Source organism: Danio rerio, chromosome 23 (assembly GCF_049306965.1).
Source record: "Danio rerio strain Tuebingen ecotype United States chromosome 23, GRCz12tu, whole genome shotgun sequence".
NCBI lineage: Eukaryota > Metazoa > Chordata > Actinopteri > Cypriniformes > Danionidae > Danio > Danio rerio.
In genome coordinates this window covers 46,351,679-46,366,307 of record NC_133198.1, presented here as the reverse complement: position 1 = coordinate 46,366,307, position 14,629 = coordinate 46,351,679, and the positions used below count along the sequence as shown (strand labels likewise).

Here is a 14,629-nt window from a genome sequence, read left to right as displayed (position 1 = left end):
TTAGGTTATAGATTTTAATCTAGTGATACATTGTTCAAAAAGATTATATAAAAATGATCTCTTATCTTTTAATAAATAATGAGCTATATTTTTATTATAAATGATTAATCCTTGATGTGAAATATATAATTATTCCATCCAATTTCTAATATTATCTAATATTTACTTTATAAAGTATAGTATATTGATGTATTGTTCCAAAAAATTGTGTAGAAGTCATTGTTTATTAAATAATTAACTATATATATATATATATATATATATATATATATATATATATATATATATATATATATATATATATATATATATATATATATATATATGTATGTATGTATATATACAGTATATATAATTAATAAGCATTAATGTCAAATATATACTTGTTCTATTTAATTCATAATATGATTTAATTTATTTTTATATAATATAATATGATATAATATAATATTTAGGTCATTAATTCTATATAAATATTGATTTAAGGTTATGAAAAAAAAAAAAAATATATATATATATATATATATATACATATATATATATATATATATATATATATATATATATATATATATATATATATATATATATATATATATATATATATATATATATATATATATATATATATATATATATGATATAGACATATTAAAGGTTAAGACTGAAATATGAAAGCAAAAACTGTTTTCTAAGTACGCACTCCAGTAAGCTCCGCTATCATGAAGGAGAATTATCTCAGTTCACCGATCCAGGCTCAACTCTCATCATCATCATCCGCTTATGGTAATAGTAATAAGCACTGATCTGGAAACAGTCGCTCAGCAGAAGAGTTTGAGCAGTCATTATCTTACCCTCCTGTTCATACGGTAGCATCCATCATTCTCCTGCTTGCTGTTTAGTTTGTTAAACCAGACTGTAGATCCATCAAAGGGTCCTTAACCCTCCTGTCCACTTACAGCTCAGGAATGACCCGTGCATACAGTGGCTAAGAGAGCTTAACATGCTGCAATGTTAGAAAAATAAATAATTATAGCTAATTAATAATTAATAAATTGTCAAATAACAGTTAATAATTCATGTTTTTAATTAAATTATGCCTTTGACAGAAGATAAGTTCACTCACTTTCCTTGTATCTAATGTGCCAGTAAGCGCATTCACACTGATAATATCTCTCAATATTAAATGTCTTTTAAACCCAAAATGGCACCAATGTGAATATGTAGTGGCAGAATTATTATATTAACCTTTACACAAACTGAATAAGGTCACTCGATTGACATTTCCTACAGTTCCCTTTTCTTGAATCCTGTCATCTCTCTGGTGCAGCTGCTGGATGAATGTTAATGAGGTTTTCCCCAACCTAATTATGAAATGTGTACAAACTTAGTACAAAGATACGCATTGCAGAATAATTTCGATGTATAGTATAATATTAATGAGAGAAAGTATATTAATAGTAAGCAATCGCAGGTATAATTAAAGTTTCTAAGAGAAAAAAAAATGCTAAAAAAAATAATAATAATGAAAACATTTAATTAACCAAATTGAACTTCTATAATGTTTTGAATGTTGCTGTTTTTATTTTTTACCTTTTCTGTTTTTCTTGTTATACATCGTCGTACCATATTGTTTAATTTCTTTCGAGAGTTCACACTTAGCTTATGATTGATGATAAAGCTTGTTTGGCATGCTGTCCCGGGAGAGAGCCCTGAGCTCAAAAGATCCTCGAGCCCGGGGCTCCCACCTGTTTGCAAGGTGAGAGGGGAGTTTGAGCTTAGGTAGATCTGGAGAACTCCCCTGCTGTAGTAGCTGAACAGATAATAATTGCTCTTAAGAGACTAGGAGCATGTCTATGGTGCCGATTTGGATTAGTCAATTAACTTAAGTTGCATGTTTTTGGATGGTGGGAGGAACCCGGGGAACCCAGTTGAAACCCATGTAAGCACGGAGAGAACGTGTAAACTCCGCACAGAAACGTTGGCTGGCTTGGTAAGGTCTAGAACCAGTGACGTTCTTGCTGTGAGGCAACAGTGCTAAGGAAGAGGAACAGAGGTGGAAGGGGGGATTCTTGTTACAACTACAGCACAGTTATAATTGTTAGTTTACTGTATGCTGGAAAATTTTGCCAGTAATGCTGTAAAATTGCCAGTAATACTGTAAAATTGATAAGCACACTGTAAATAAAGAATAACAATTGTGCTGTAAAACTACAAATTATTTGACTACAATATGTTTACAATTTGACTCTGACGCCTTTAGCTAATTTTTTTTTTTTACAGAAATATGATATATTGCAAGTAAAATAATTAGCTGCACTGTAAAAAAAATTATTGTAAAATTTGACAAAAATACTACAAAATATAAAAGTGCACTGTTAATTGCTAATTAAAATTGTGCTGTGAAACTAAACCACAGTTGTAATTGTTCATTAACAGTACACAAAATCAGCCAGCGCATGCTGTAAATATTGCCTGTAATACTGTAAAAAAAATCAATAATACTGTAAAAAAATCAATAATACTGTAAAATTTAGAAGCGCACTTTAAATGAACAATTACAATTGTAAAACTACAGCACAGTTGTAGTTAATTTAAAGTGTGCTTCTAAATTTTGGCAGTAATATTGTACGAAATTACAGTGCGCTTGTAAATTTTGCCTGTGATACTGTAAATATTGCCGGTAATACTGTAAAATTTACAAGCACAGTATAAATAAACAATAACAATTGTGCTGTAAAACTACAAATTATTTAACTACAATATGTTTACAATTTGACTCTGACGCCTTTAGCAAAATATTTTCAGAAATATGATATAATGCAAGTAAAATAATTAGCTGCACTGTAAAAAGAATTACTGTAAAATTTGACGATAATACTACAAAATCTAAAAGTGCACTGTAAATTGCCAATAAAAATTGTGCTGTAAAACTAAATCACAGTTGTAATTGTTCGTTTGTAGTGCACGAAATTAGCCAGTGCATGATGAAAATATTGCCTGTAATACTGTAAAAAAAATCAATAATACTATAAAATTTAGAAGCGCACTGTAAATAAACAATTATAATTGTAAAACTACAGCACAGTTGTAGTTAATTCAAAGTGCACTTCTAAATTGTGGCAGTAATGTACGAAATTACAGTGCACTTGTAAATTTTGCCTGTGATACTGTAAATATTGCCGGTAATACTGTAAAATTTACAAGCACAATATAAATAAACAATAACAATTGTGCTGTAAAACTACAAATTATTTGACTACAATATGTTTACAATTTGACTCTGACGCCTTTAGCAAAATATTTTCAGAAATATGATATATTGCAAGTAAAATAATTAGCTGCACTGTAAAAAGAATTACTGTAAAATTTGACGATAATACTACAAAATATAAAAGTGCACTGTTAATTGCCAATAAAAATTGTGCTGTAAAACTAAACCACAGTTGTAATTGTTCGTTTGTAGTGCACGAAATTAGCCAGTGCATGATGAAAATATTGCCTGTAATACTGTAAAAAAAATCAATAATACTATAAAATTTAGAAGCGCACTGTAAATAAACAATTATAATTGTAAAACTACAGCACAGTTGTAGTTAATTCAAAGTGCACTTCTAAATTGTGGCAGTAATGTACGAAATTACAGTGCACTTGTAAATTTTGCCTGTGATACTGTAAATATTGCCGGTAATACTGTAAAATTTACAAGCACAATATAAATAAACAATAACAATTGTGCTGTAAAACTACAAATTATTTGACTACAATATGTTTACAATTTGACTCTGACGCCTTTAGCAAAATATTTTCAGAAATATGATATATTGCAAGTAAAATAATTAGCTGCACTGTAAAAAGAATTACTGTAAAATTTGACGATAATACTACAAAATATAAAAGTGCACTGTTAATTGCCAATAAAAATTGTGCTGTAAAACTAAACCACAGTTGTAATTGTTCGTTTGTAGTGCACGAAATTAGCCAGTGCATGATGAAAATATTGACACCCGCCCGCCATCTGCTGACTGAGCTCTTTATTTGAATGGCTTATTCCTTTTTATTATTAAATGAATGTTTCTTTATTGATTATTAGAAAATAGAGAATGACTTTAATGACATGCAGTTAATTCAAACGTGCAAGTCAAATCCAGCATTAATTGACGCTTTGAAGTGACGCTAAACAATACGAGGACGTGTCTTTTCACTTGATTCGATTCCTCGGTCAGTCCATGAGTCTTTTCCTTGCGTCCTTCCATTGCATCCTATAGGGGTGGAAAGACGAGGAAAGAAAGCAAGGAAAGGAAACGAGGATACACAAATAAGAAATGAGAAGACCCCTATAAAGCTCTCAGAATATCAGCAGTGAACTCCGTCTCCAATTGGCGCACAGGGACAAAAATAAATAAATAGCCTAAATTAAACGCACTGTACTGTATAATATTTTTTTATTATTATTGTAGCCTAGAAAACGCATTTTGACGCATCATTTCAACATTCAGACGAGAGCGCCTGGCCTCAATGCGCCCTGCTGCACTGAAGGAGCGCTCGCTCGCAGCACTTGTTGCTGGAATGCATAGAATTCTCTTGGCAAGGTGCTGTAGACGTGGGAATGACTGCCTTGTTTCTCCCAAAAGGAAAGTAGATTTTCCTCTGCTGATCCGTCTATACGGAAGTTTGTAGATGAAGACTTCTGTACTTCATCCAGAATTAGTGTATCCGATTCCTCCTCTCATTCTGTGAAGTCAGTCCTAGGCTTTTTCGTTGGTGCGCCAGCTATGAATATAAAAACAGTACAACCGCCCGCCACCCGCCTGAATTTAATTAAAATATAATTTTTCGTCACGTCATCCGCCCGATCCGCGGTTTATCCGCGGATTCCGCGGCTGTAACCGCCATCCACGCATCTCTAGTCGATACGCTTAGGGTCCTGTCTGAGTCCACTCGATTTTTTCAGAGGTGCATCCAGCTCTGTGAGCTCATAAACTCCTTCAGACACTAAACCTGGATGACGGAGGCTTTCAGCGGTGCTTCTGACTGAGCCAAGCCGAATTTGATGAACTGTTGTTTTATCGCCTGTTGTCGGTGTTCCGGGGGAAATCCTCCAGCCTTCACTGACAACAGGTGCTACGTCACAATCACGCCCCCACAAGAGCAAGCTTCTGATTGGTTAATGTGGTTGTGAATGTCTGCTGAAGTTCAGATTTTCGAACTCGTCAAACGCGCAAAACGCTCAATTCGCGCTATCGAACCATTCGCACCGCGCCATTCGGAAAATTCGCGTCATTCGCACCTCGCAATTCGTTCGTATTGTGCCGCAGGATGTCTATTCAGGCGTTTGCATTGACTAACATGTACATCTCTCACGCTTGACGCGGGTTCCACGTCTGGTGTGAACGCAGCATAATACTGTAAATATTGCCTTTAATACTGTAAATATTGCTGGTAATACTGTAAAATTTACAAGCACAATATAAATAAACGATTACAATTGTGCTGTAAAACTACAGCGCAATTGTAATTGTTAATTTACAGTGCACTTGTAAATTTGACAGAATATCTGGCCACCAACATTTTACAGTGTGTGTATAAGAAAATAGTGGCACTTTTTTTAATCAATTTAACCTTGTACAAAATCAAACATGACCTCGTGCATTTCAGTCAGTATTAGTGTTCCTTGAAATGAAGTTAGAAGCATTGATGCTAAATAATCTTGGGTATAAACATTAGCAAGGGTTTTTTTTTTTTCGGGTTGTTTGACGGTGCTGTGACTCATCCCGCAGTGATGACTGATGAAAAGCGCCGTGTTTGGCCTGCCAATAGAGGCGGTTTTGTGAATGGTTGAGTCAGTGTCTCCAGCGATTGGGTTCCCGGAGAGAGAGACTCTCTCTTATGAATGCAAATGAGGAAACTGAGGGAGAAGAATGACAAATCTGTGCCGAATAACACTGAATGAGAGCTGAGGTTGAGTTCAGGCAAGGTGAAATGGGTAAAGACACATAACTACATTGAAGAAAAGGATTGATTGAATTTACTCGATGTTATTAAAGTAAGTGGTTGCAAACAATTGATATGGGCTGAATTCAAACAATTAAATTGAGTAAGGATTGTAGTGGCTATTTTCTCTAAGGAGGCTCTCTCAGTGGTCAAGAAACAAAGTCTTACCCGGGATGTCTTTTACAAGTTTTATTCTTTCTAAAGAAGATCACAGTCATACAGCAACAACAGTTTCTGCAGAGTGAGATACTAAAGCAAAGTGTGTTCACCTTTTTATCTGGTTTGTACTGCTTACGAGGTCAACTCCCAATAAAGCCTCACCTACAATTACGTCAGGCGTCTTCTGCTGTTTGTGCGATATGCTCATAACAACCATACATCCTTCTTAGAATAATGAAAAAGCTTTCACCTAAAGAAATATAGTTATCTATAAAAATGTACACATAGGTTTTATGATGAACATATGGAGAACACAGATACACACACATGTAATAATGAGTCTTAGACAAGTTTCTAACATATAAAGCTCATCTAAAAATGAATTTCCATTACAATTCCTCTCTTTTTATCATTCATTGATAACTCATCATCAAATTCATTTTTTCACAGGCTTTTCTAAAATCACACTAGTTCATCACATTCAAACTGATTTGTTTATGTTAATTCAGCTCATTTAAATTGGTCAACCGCTTAGCTGAAAAATTTGAATACATCCAATGATTTACTTCACACTTTTTACACATTTTTTAACAGGGGGGGATATTTTTTGCATGCATTTTTCTTTTGCATGCATTCTCTTTGCTATGTTGGCTTATTGGAACCTAATTAGAATAAAACCTAAGCATCATCTTTTGATATGATGTACTTTTAGAGAAAAATTATGTCCATATATGTGGTTTCCACCCCTTCTCCTCCTCTTTTCTACAGGGCAGCACGGCGGCCCAGTGGCTAACACTGCGGCCTCACAGCAAAAAATGCCTCCGACTCGGGTATCCACCCAACCGGACAGCATTTTCGTGTGGAGTTCATGTTCTCCCTGTGCTTGCGTGGGTTTTCCCCGGGTCCTCCGTTTTCCTCCACACTCCCAAAAACATGAGCCTTAAATAAATTGACTAAACCAAATCAGCATCAAGTTCAATTCTGTCAGCAACACATCACCTTAGCAATTTTTACGCAGCAGGAGAGGGGGGGCGGGGTTCTCGAGATCTACCCGAGTTCAAACTCCCCTCTCGCCCTGCAACGGGAGGGAGCTCCGGGCTCATGGATCTTTTGAGCTCGGGGCTCTCTCCTAGAACAGCATGCCAAACTAGCTTATTACCAATCATCGGCTAAGTGTGACCTCTTGAAACTTCACTTAATTTGATACATTCTGCTGTATTTTGTAGTTTATTTTAATACATGTAACAATAAGGTGTTTGGGATTTTATTTTAAAATACATTTGAATGTATTTTTGCCCATCCCTGCCTGCAGCCATATGATCTATGCCTTTAAGACGTCAATACACACTGCCTGGTCTAATATATCCGTGTTTATGCGTGTGTTTTCTCTGTCCTCCAGGTGTCGTCCTCCAGGGCCGTTCACTCTCTTCCTCAGGCGGCGGCATGTTTTAGGACGGACCCTTCGCCGCGACCATGAAAAGCTTAGGGGCGAACCGTAGCCGTCATCTGTCCGACACCTGCGACCCCACAGCGGGCCCCCAGGAGCCGCTGTGCCCCCTGGCTCCGGACCCCCACGCCACCTTTCTCCTGAGCCCAAGCGTCAACCATTATGGCACTCTGGACCCTCATCTCCATCACTTCCCAGTGTCTCCTCCGACGGCGGCGCTTCAGTCCGACTGCCTGCTGCCGCTCAACAACCAGATGAGCAACAGCAGCACCTTCCCTCGCCTGCACTACAGCGGCCCGCAGGAGCACAGCGAATACACACAGGTACACTCCATGGTTATGGACTCTTTTCATATTTCCGGGTGTAAGATTACATTCTAATAATATTAATAATAAAAATTCCTTACATTTATATAGCACTTTTTCTGGGCACTCAAAGTGCTTTACACATAGGGAGGGGAATCACCTCATCCACCACCAGTGTGCAGCATCCACCTGGATGACGCGACGGCAGCCGTTTTGCGCCAGACCGCACACCACACACCAGCTGATTGGTGGAGAGGAGACAGAGTGATGAAGCCAATTATGATATGGTAGGGGTTAGGAGGCCATGATGGACAGAGGCCAGAAGGCAGATTTGGCCAGGATTCCAGGGTTAAACCACTACTCTTTTTCGAAGGACATCCTGGGATTTTTAATGACCATAGAGAGTCGAGACCTCCGTTTAACGTCTCATCCGAAAGACAGCGCTCACTGAGCAGTATATCATCCCCATCACTATACTGGGGCATTAGGACCCACACAGACCGCAGGTTAGGTGCCCCCTGCTGGCCTCACTAACACCACTTCCGGCAGCAACCTAGCTTTCCCATGTGGTCCCCTATCCAGGTACTGACCGGGCGCAGCCCTGCTTAGCTTCAGTGGGCGACCATGTGAGAGTTGCAGAGAGCTAGCTGCCGTCAAGCCCAACGATGGAATCCAATGAATGGTCAAAGGTTAAATGCGTGTAATCCTTTTTAGAGCTTCTGAAAAGAATTTGGTTATTTATCAGAATTTATCCATATTTGTTTTCAACTCCGAGTTCAATCTGACTCAAATTTTAGGTGACCGTCAAATTTAGACTGTATTTCTAATCAGGAATGGGTCACAATTTCGTTAATGAATCAATTTAGTGTTTTGATTTATATCTGATACCATATTCAGTGCATCCGGAATGTATTCATAGCACTTAGCTTTTTCCATATTTTTTTATGTTACAGCCTTATGGACAATTTAGCTTACTCAATTCACCTACAGCACATGTCTTTGGACTGTGGGGGAAACCCAAGCACCCGGAGGAAACCCATGCCCACGCAAATTCATTTATTTCCTCAGAACTCTACTCACAATGCCCCATAATGACAATGTGAAAAAAGTTTTTGAAATTGTTGCAAATTTAATAAAACTAAAAAACCTGAACAATCACATGTACGTCAGTATTCACAGCCTTTGCTGTGAAGCTCTAAATTGAGCTCAGGTACGTTCTGTTTCCACCGATCATTCTTGAGATGTTTCAGCAGCTTCATTGAAGTTCACCTGTGGTCAATTCAGCTGATTGGACATGATTTGAAAAGGCAGACACCTGTCTATATGAGGTCCCAGGGTTGATAGTGCATGTCAAAGCACAACCCAAGCATGAAGACAAAGGAATTGTCTGTAGACTTCCGAGACAGGTTTGTCTTGAGGCACAAGGCTGGGGAAGGTTACAGAAAATTTTCTGATGTCCTGAAAGTTCCAATGAGCACCATAAGTGGAAGATGTTTAAATCACCAAGACTCTTCCTAGATCTGGCCGGCCATCTAAGCTGAGTGATCGGGTGACCCGATGGTCACTCTGTCTGAGCTCCAGCGTTCTTCCATGGAGAGAGACGAACCTTACAGAAGGACAGCCATCTGTTCAACAGTCCACCAATCAGGCCTGTATGGTAGAGTGGCCAGACTGAAGCTACTTCCCACCTGCAATTTGCCAAAATGCATCTGAAGGACTCTCAGACCATAAGAAACAAAACTCTGTGGTCTGATGAGACTCAAATTGAACTCTTTGGAGTAAATGCCAGGCGTTACGCTTGGAGAAAAGCAGGCAGCGCTCATCACCAGGCTAATAGCATCCCTACAGTGAAGCATGGTGGTGGCAGCATCAAGCTGTAGGGATGTTTTTCAGCTAGTCACTAGTCAGGATAGAGGGAAAGATGAATGCAGCAATGTACAGAGACGTCCTGAATGAAGACCTGCTTCAGAGTACTTATGACCTCAGACTGGGGCGACGTATCATCTTCCAGCAGGACAATGACCCAAAGCACACTGCCAAAATATCAATGGAGTGGCTTCACAACAACTCGGTGAGTGTCCTGAAGTGGCCCAGCCAGACCCCAGACCTAAATCCTATTGAAACTCTCTGGAGAGATCTGAGAATGTCAGTTGCTTCCCATCCAACCTGATAGAGTTCGAGAGATCCTGCAGAAAGGAATAGGCAAAAATTCCCAAAGGCAGGTGTGCCAAACTTGTGGCATCCAATTCAAAAAGAATTGAGGCTGTAATTGCTGCCAAAGGTGCATCAACAAAGGATTTAGCAAAGGCTGTGAATGCTGATGTACATGTGATTTTTTTTTTGGCCTTTTTATTTTTAATAAATTTGCAACAATTTTAAAAACTCTGTTTTCTCATTGTCATTATGGGGTATTATGTGTAGAATTTTAAGGAATTAAATGAATTTAATCCATTTTGGAATAAGGCTGTAACACAAACAAATGTGGAAAATTTAAATACTATTCAAATGCACTGTACAAACCAAATTTTGTCAGCCCTAGTCTGCAGCATTCTGAAGCTCTGTGTGTTTGTGTGTCCACAGGGTTGTGTGACTCAGACGGGCAGTCGCTCGGGCACCCTCACCTCGTCCATGTCCATGGGTCTTGGTCTGGGCCTCGGCGCTCCAGCAATGATCAGCAGCGGTACAGCCACAATCTCCTCTGCTACTGCCGCCAAGATGAACCGACTGCCGGCTAATCTGCTGGACCAGCTGGAGCGCCACCTACCGCTGCAGCGCGACGGCTTCAGCACGCTACAGTTCCACCGGCGCAGCCGCGGCTCCAAACCACGCAGCGAGAGCCCCAGCCGCATCCGAAACCTGGTGCAGTCTGTGCAGAAGCTCTTCGCAAAGTCACAATCCCTAGAGGTGTCCGCAATTAAAGCCGGCAGCATAACAAGCGGAGATAAAACCGGCAGACGAAGCAAAAGCAAAGATCGTGCAAAAACCGAAGGCACCAAACGCCGCCCGAGACCCAATCTCTCCGGTTTCTGGAGCTCAGATGATGGTTTAGAGGATGATCCGCCAGCTCAACCCACCGCTGGGCCGCTAGCGGTGGCATATCGTAACCCGCTGAGCATGATGACACTAGGCAGAGCTGTATCTGACAGCCAGGCGGCGCTCAAACCGCATCCGCAGGGCTACAACACCATCGCCGCGCTCAAATCCTCCAAGAGCAGCGGAGAGCTGAAAGCACAGGCCAGTCTGCCACCAGCTGGAGCCCAGCACGCAGAGCTGGTGAAGAGAGGCTCCTGGTCCACGCTGACCCTCAGTCAGGCCAGACAGGTGCTGCAGAAGAGCTCCGCCACCGTCAACCGCACGCTGCTCAAGTCCAAGTCCTGCCACGGACAGGAGATGACCTGCAACTTCCTACAGGTCAGAGACACACATGAGGTGTCATTATGACACACTTGGATATTGCTTGATTAAAATAGCAGGCTGTCCTGGGAGAGACCCCTGAGCTTGGAGATGATTGAGCCCAGGGCTCCTGCCTGGTCAATGAGCATGTGAGGGAGTACAACATCAGGCAGTTCCCCTGGTAAAAGAAGAAAGGAGGAGATAGGGTGGATGGGGGGATTCTTCAAAAAATGCTAGTAATGCTAGTCGAGTTATTTATAGTGAGTTTGGAACGATCCGATTGGCTTACTAATGATTACAGATGAGAGACCAGCTGCGATTTGTGCTTCACTATTTCCCAACCCTGTTCCTGAAGGCACACCAACAGTACATATTTTGGATGTCTCCCTTATCTGACTCATTATTTTTAGGTTTTGGAGTCTCTTCTAACGTTCTGATGAGTTGATTCAAGTGTGATTGATTTGGAAGAGGTTGAAAAGGTGAACTGTTGATGTGCTTTTAGGAACAGGGTTGGGTTATAAACACACACACACACACACATATATATATATATATATATATATATATATATATATATATATATATATATATATATATATATATATATATATATATATATATATATACATTTATATATTTATATACATACATATATATATATATATATATATATATACATATATATACATACTGTAGCGAGGCAGAGGGAAAACAGCGACACAGATGGATGAGTTTACAGACAAGTCCCCGGAGGGTGCTTTATTTACAAAGTGTAGAAGGTGTAAAAGGTGCTCTTCTTCAGGGTGAGGTGCTCTGGTGCTCCGGGAAGTAGGTGAAGGACAGTGAGTAGTCGGGTGAAGGATCGTCACGAGCTGGATTCCGCTACGGAGAGACAGAGAGACAAGCATTAGCACAGGGAGTCATAGAAAGAATGAAGCTCATCTTCTCCTGGCGTAGGTTGGGCTTATATGCCTCTCCGCGTGATGCCGTCCAGCTGTGAGCGATCCTGGCTTGATGATGGTCCAGCTGGGTGAAATTAGCGACCAGGGCGACGTGGCATGTGATCGCTCGCTACAATACATATATATATATATATATATATATAATAATACATGAATAATATTACATATAATAACAATTACCACAAAATATTACAAACAAAATATAAATGTATATTAAAGTGTAAATTATGTAAGTGTAATGTTTAGTAAATACAGAATACAATAATAAAATGTTCTGTTTTGTTTAATTAATGATAATAATTATTATTATTAAATTAATAATTAAAAATGTTAAATAAGGTGACGCTGTGGCGCAGTAGGTAGTGCTGTCGCCTCACATCAAGAAGGTTGCTCATTCGAACCTCGGCTTGGCTTGGCTCATTTGGCGTTTCTGTGTGGAGTTTGCATGTTCTCCTTGCGTTCACGTGGGTTTCCTCCAGGTGCTCCGGTTTCCCCTACAGGCCAAAGACATGCGGTACAGGTGAATTGGGTAGGCTAAATTGTCCGTAGTGTATGAGTGTGTGTGTGAATGTGTGTGTTCCCAGAGATGGGTTGCGGCTGGAAGGGCATCCGCTGCGTAAAAACGTGCTTGATAAGTTGGCGGTTCATTACACTGTGGCGACCCCTTATTAATAAAGGGACTAAGCTGACAAGAAAATGAATGAATGAATGAGATTTAAAATAATAAAAAACGAGCGACACAGTGACTAAACAGTTAGCATTGTTGCCTCATAAGTTGGCGGTTCATTCCACTGTAGCAACCACTGATGAATAAAGAGACTAAGCTGAAGAAAAAATGAATGAATAAATATTTAATCCAATAACAATTACCACAAAATATCATTACAAATAAATCAAATATATGAAAAATATAAATATTAAAATGTCAAATATGTAAGTGCAATATTTAGCAAATACAGAATACAAAAATAAATGTTATATTTTGTTTTTTTTATTAATAATAATAAAATTAATAATACAATTTTATAATTGTAAAACTGTTATTACTCCACTGCTGAGACTGCAGCTCTGCACAAGACTTTTGGCCAGCGGAGAACTTAAAATGGTCGTGCCGAACTGAGTCTGGTTCTCTCAAGTTTTTTTTCTTCACTCTCCTATTGGTGAAGTTTTTTTTCCCCTCTCCGCTGTCGCCACTGGCTTGCATGGTTCAGGATCTGAAAAGCTACTCATCGATGGATTTGCTCTTCAGTGTTTGGACTCTCAATAATGACTTCAAACCACACTGAACTGAGCTAAACTGAACTGAACTTAAACACTGAAAACTGAACCAACCTAAACTACCCTGATCCAGTTACTATGACCATTTATGTGAAGCTGCTTTGACACAATCTACATTGTAAAAGCGCTATACAAACAAAGCTGAATTTAATTGAATAATAATAAATAACGGGCGACACAGTAGCTCAGTGGTTAGCACTGTCATCTCACAGCAAGAAGGCCGCTGGTTCGAGTCCCAACTGTGCCAGTTGGCATTACTGTGTGTAGTTTGCATGTTCTCCCCGTGTTGGCGTGGGTTTCCTCCGGGTGCTCCGGTTTCCCCCACAGTCCAAACCCATGCTCTATATGTGAATTAAATAAACTAAATTTCCCATAGTGCATGATTGTGTTTGTAAATAAGAGTGTTTATGGGTGTTTCTAAGTACTGGGTTGCAGCTGGAAGGGCGTCCGCTGGGTAAAACGTATGCAGCAATAGTTGGCGGTTCATCCCGCTGTGGTGACCTCTGATAAATAAAGGATTGAGCTGAAGGAAAATAAATAATACATGAACAATATTACATCCAATAACAATTACCACGCAATATCATTACAAATAAATCAAATATATTAAAAATATATTAACATGTAAGATATGTAAGTGCAATATTTGGTAAATACAGAATACATATGCTTTGTTTATTTAATAAAGGTGGTTTGCCATCTCCAGGTTGGAGGAAAGTTCTTACCCCAGGTGGAGGAGTTCAAGTATCTTTGGGTTTTGTTCACGAGCGAGGGAAGGATGGAACATGAGATTGACAGGCGGATTGGTGCAGCGGCAGCAGTAATGCGGTCGATGTACCGGTCCGTTGTGGTAAAGAAGAAGCTGAGCTGAAAGGCAAAGCTCTAGATTTACCAGTCAATCTACGTTCCTACTCTCACCTATGGTCATGCGCTTTGGGTCATGCCTGAAAGAACAAGATCTTGAATACAAGCGGCTGAAATGGGTTTCCTTTACAGAGTGGCAGGGCGCACTCTTATGGATAGGGTAAGGAGCTCTGACACCCGGGATGAGCTCGGCGCAGAGCCACTGCTCTTTCACATCGAGAGAAGTC

At 39.4% G+C, this 14,629-nt stretch overlaps 1 protein-coding gene across 5 annotated transcripts in view; it reads left to right on the top strand.

Annotated features, from left to right (window-relative positions):
* The window catches only part of dlgap4a (discs, large (Drosophila) homolog-associated protein 4a), a 309,291-nt gene that overhangs the window by 219,715 nt on the left and 74,947 nt on the right, over positions 1-14,629 (top strand). For all 5 annotated transcript variants that reach the window (XR_012398800.1, XM_073939424.1, XM_073939423.1 and 2 more), the window contains 2 exons: positions 7,553-7,923; positions 10,486-11,316. Coding sequence is in view for 4 of the 5 variants with exons in the window: in XM_073939424.1 (XP_073795525.1) it covers positions 7,627-7,923; positions 10,486-11,316 (1,128 nt within the window). In the remaining variant the exon portion in view is untranslated. The remainder of the gene's footprint in view (positions 1-7,552; positions 7,924-10,485; positions 11,317-14,629) is intronic.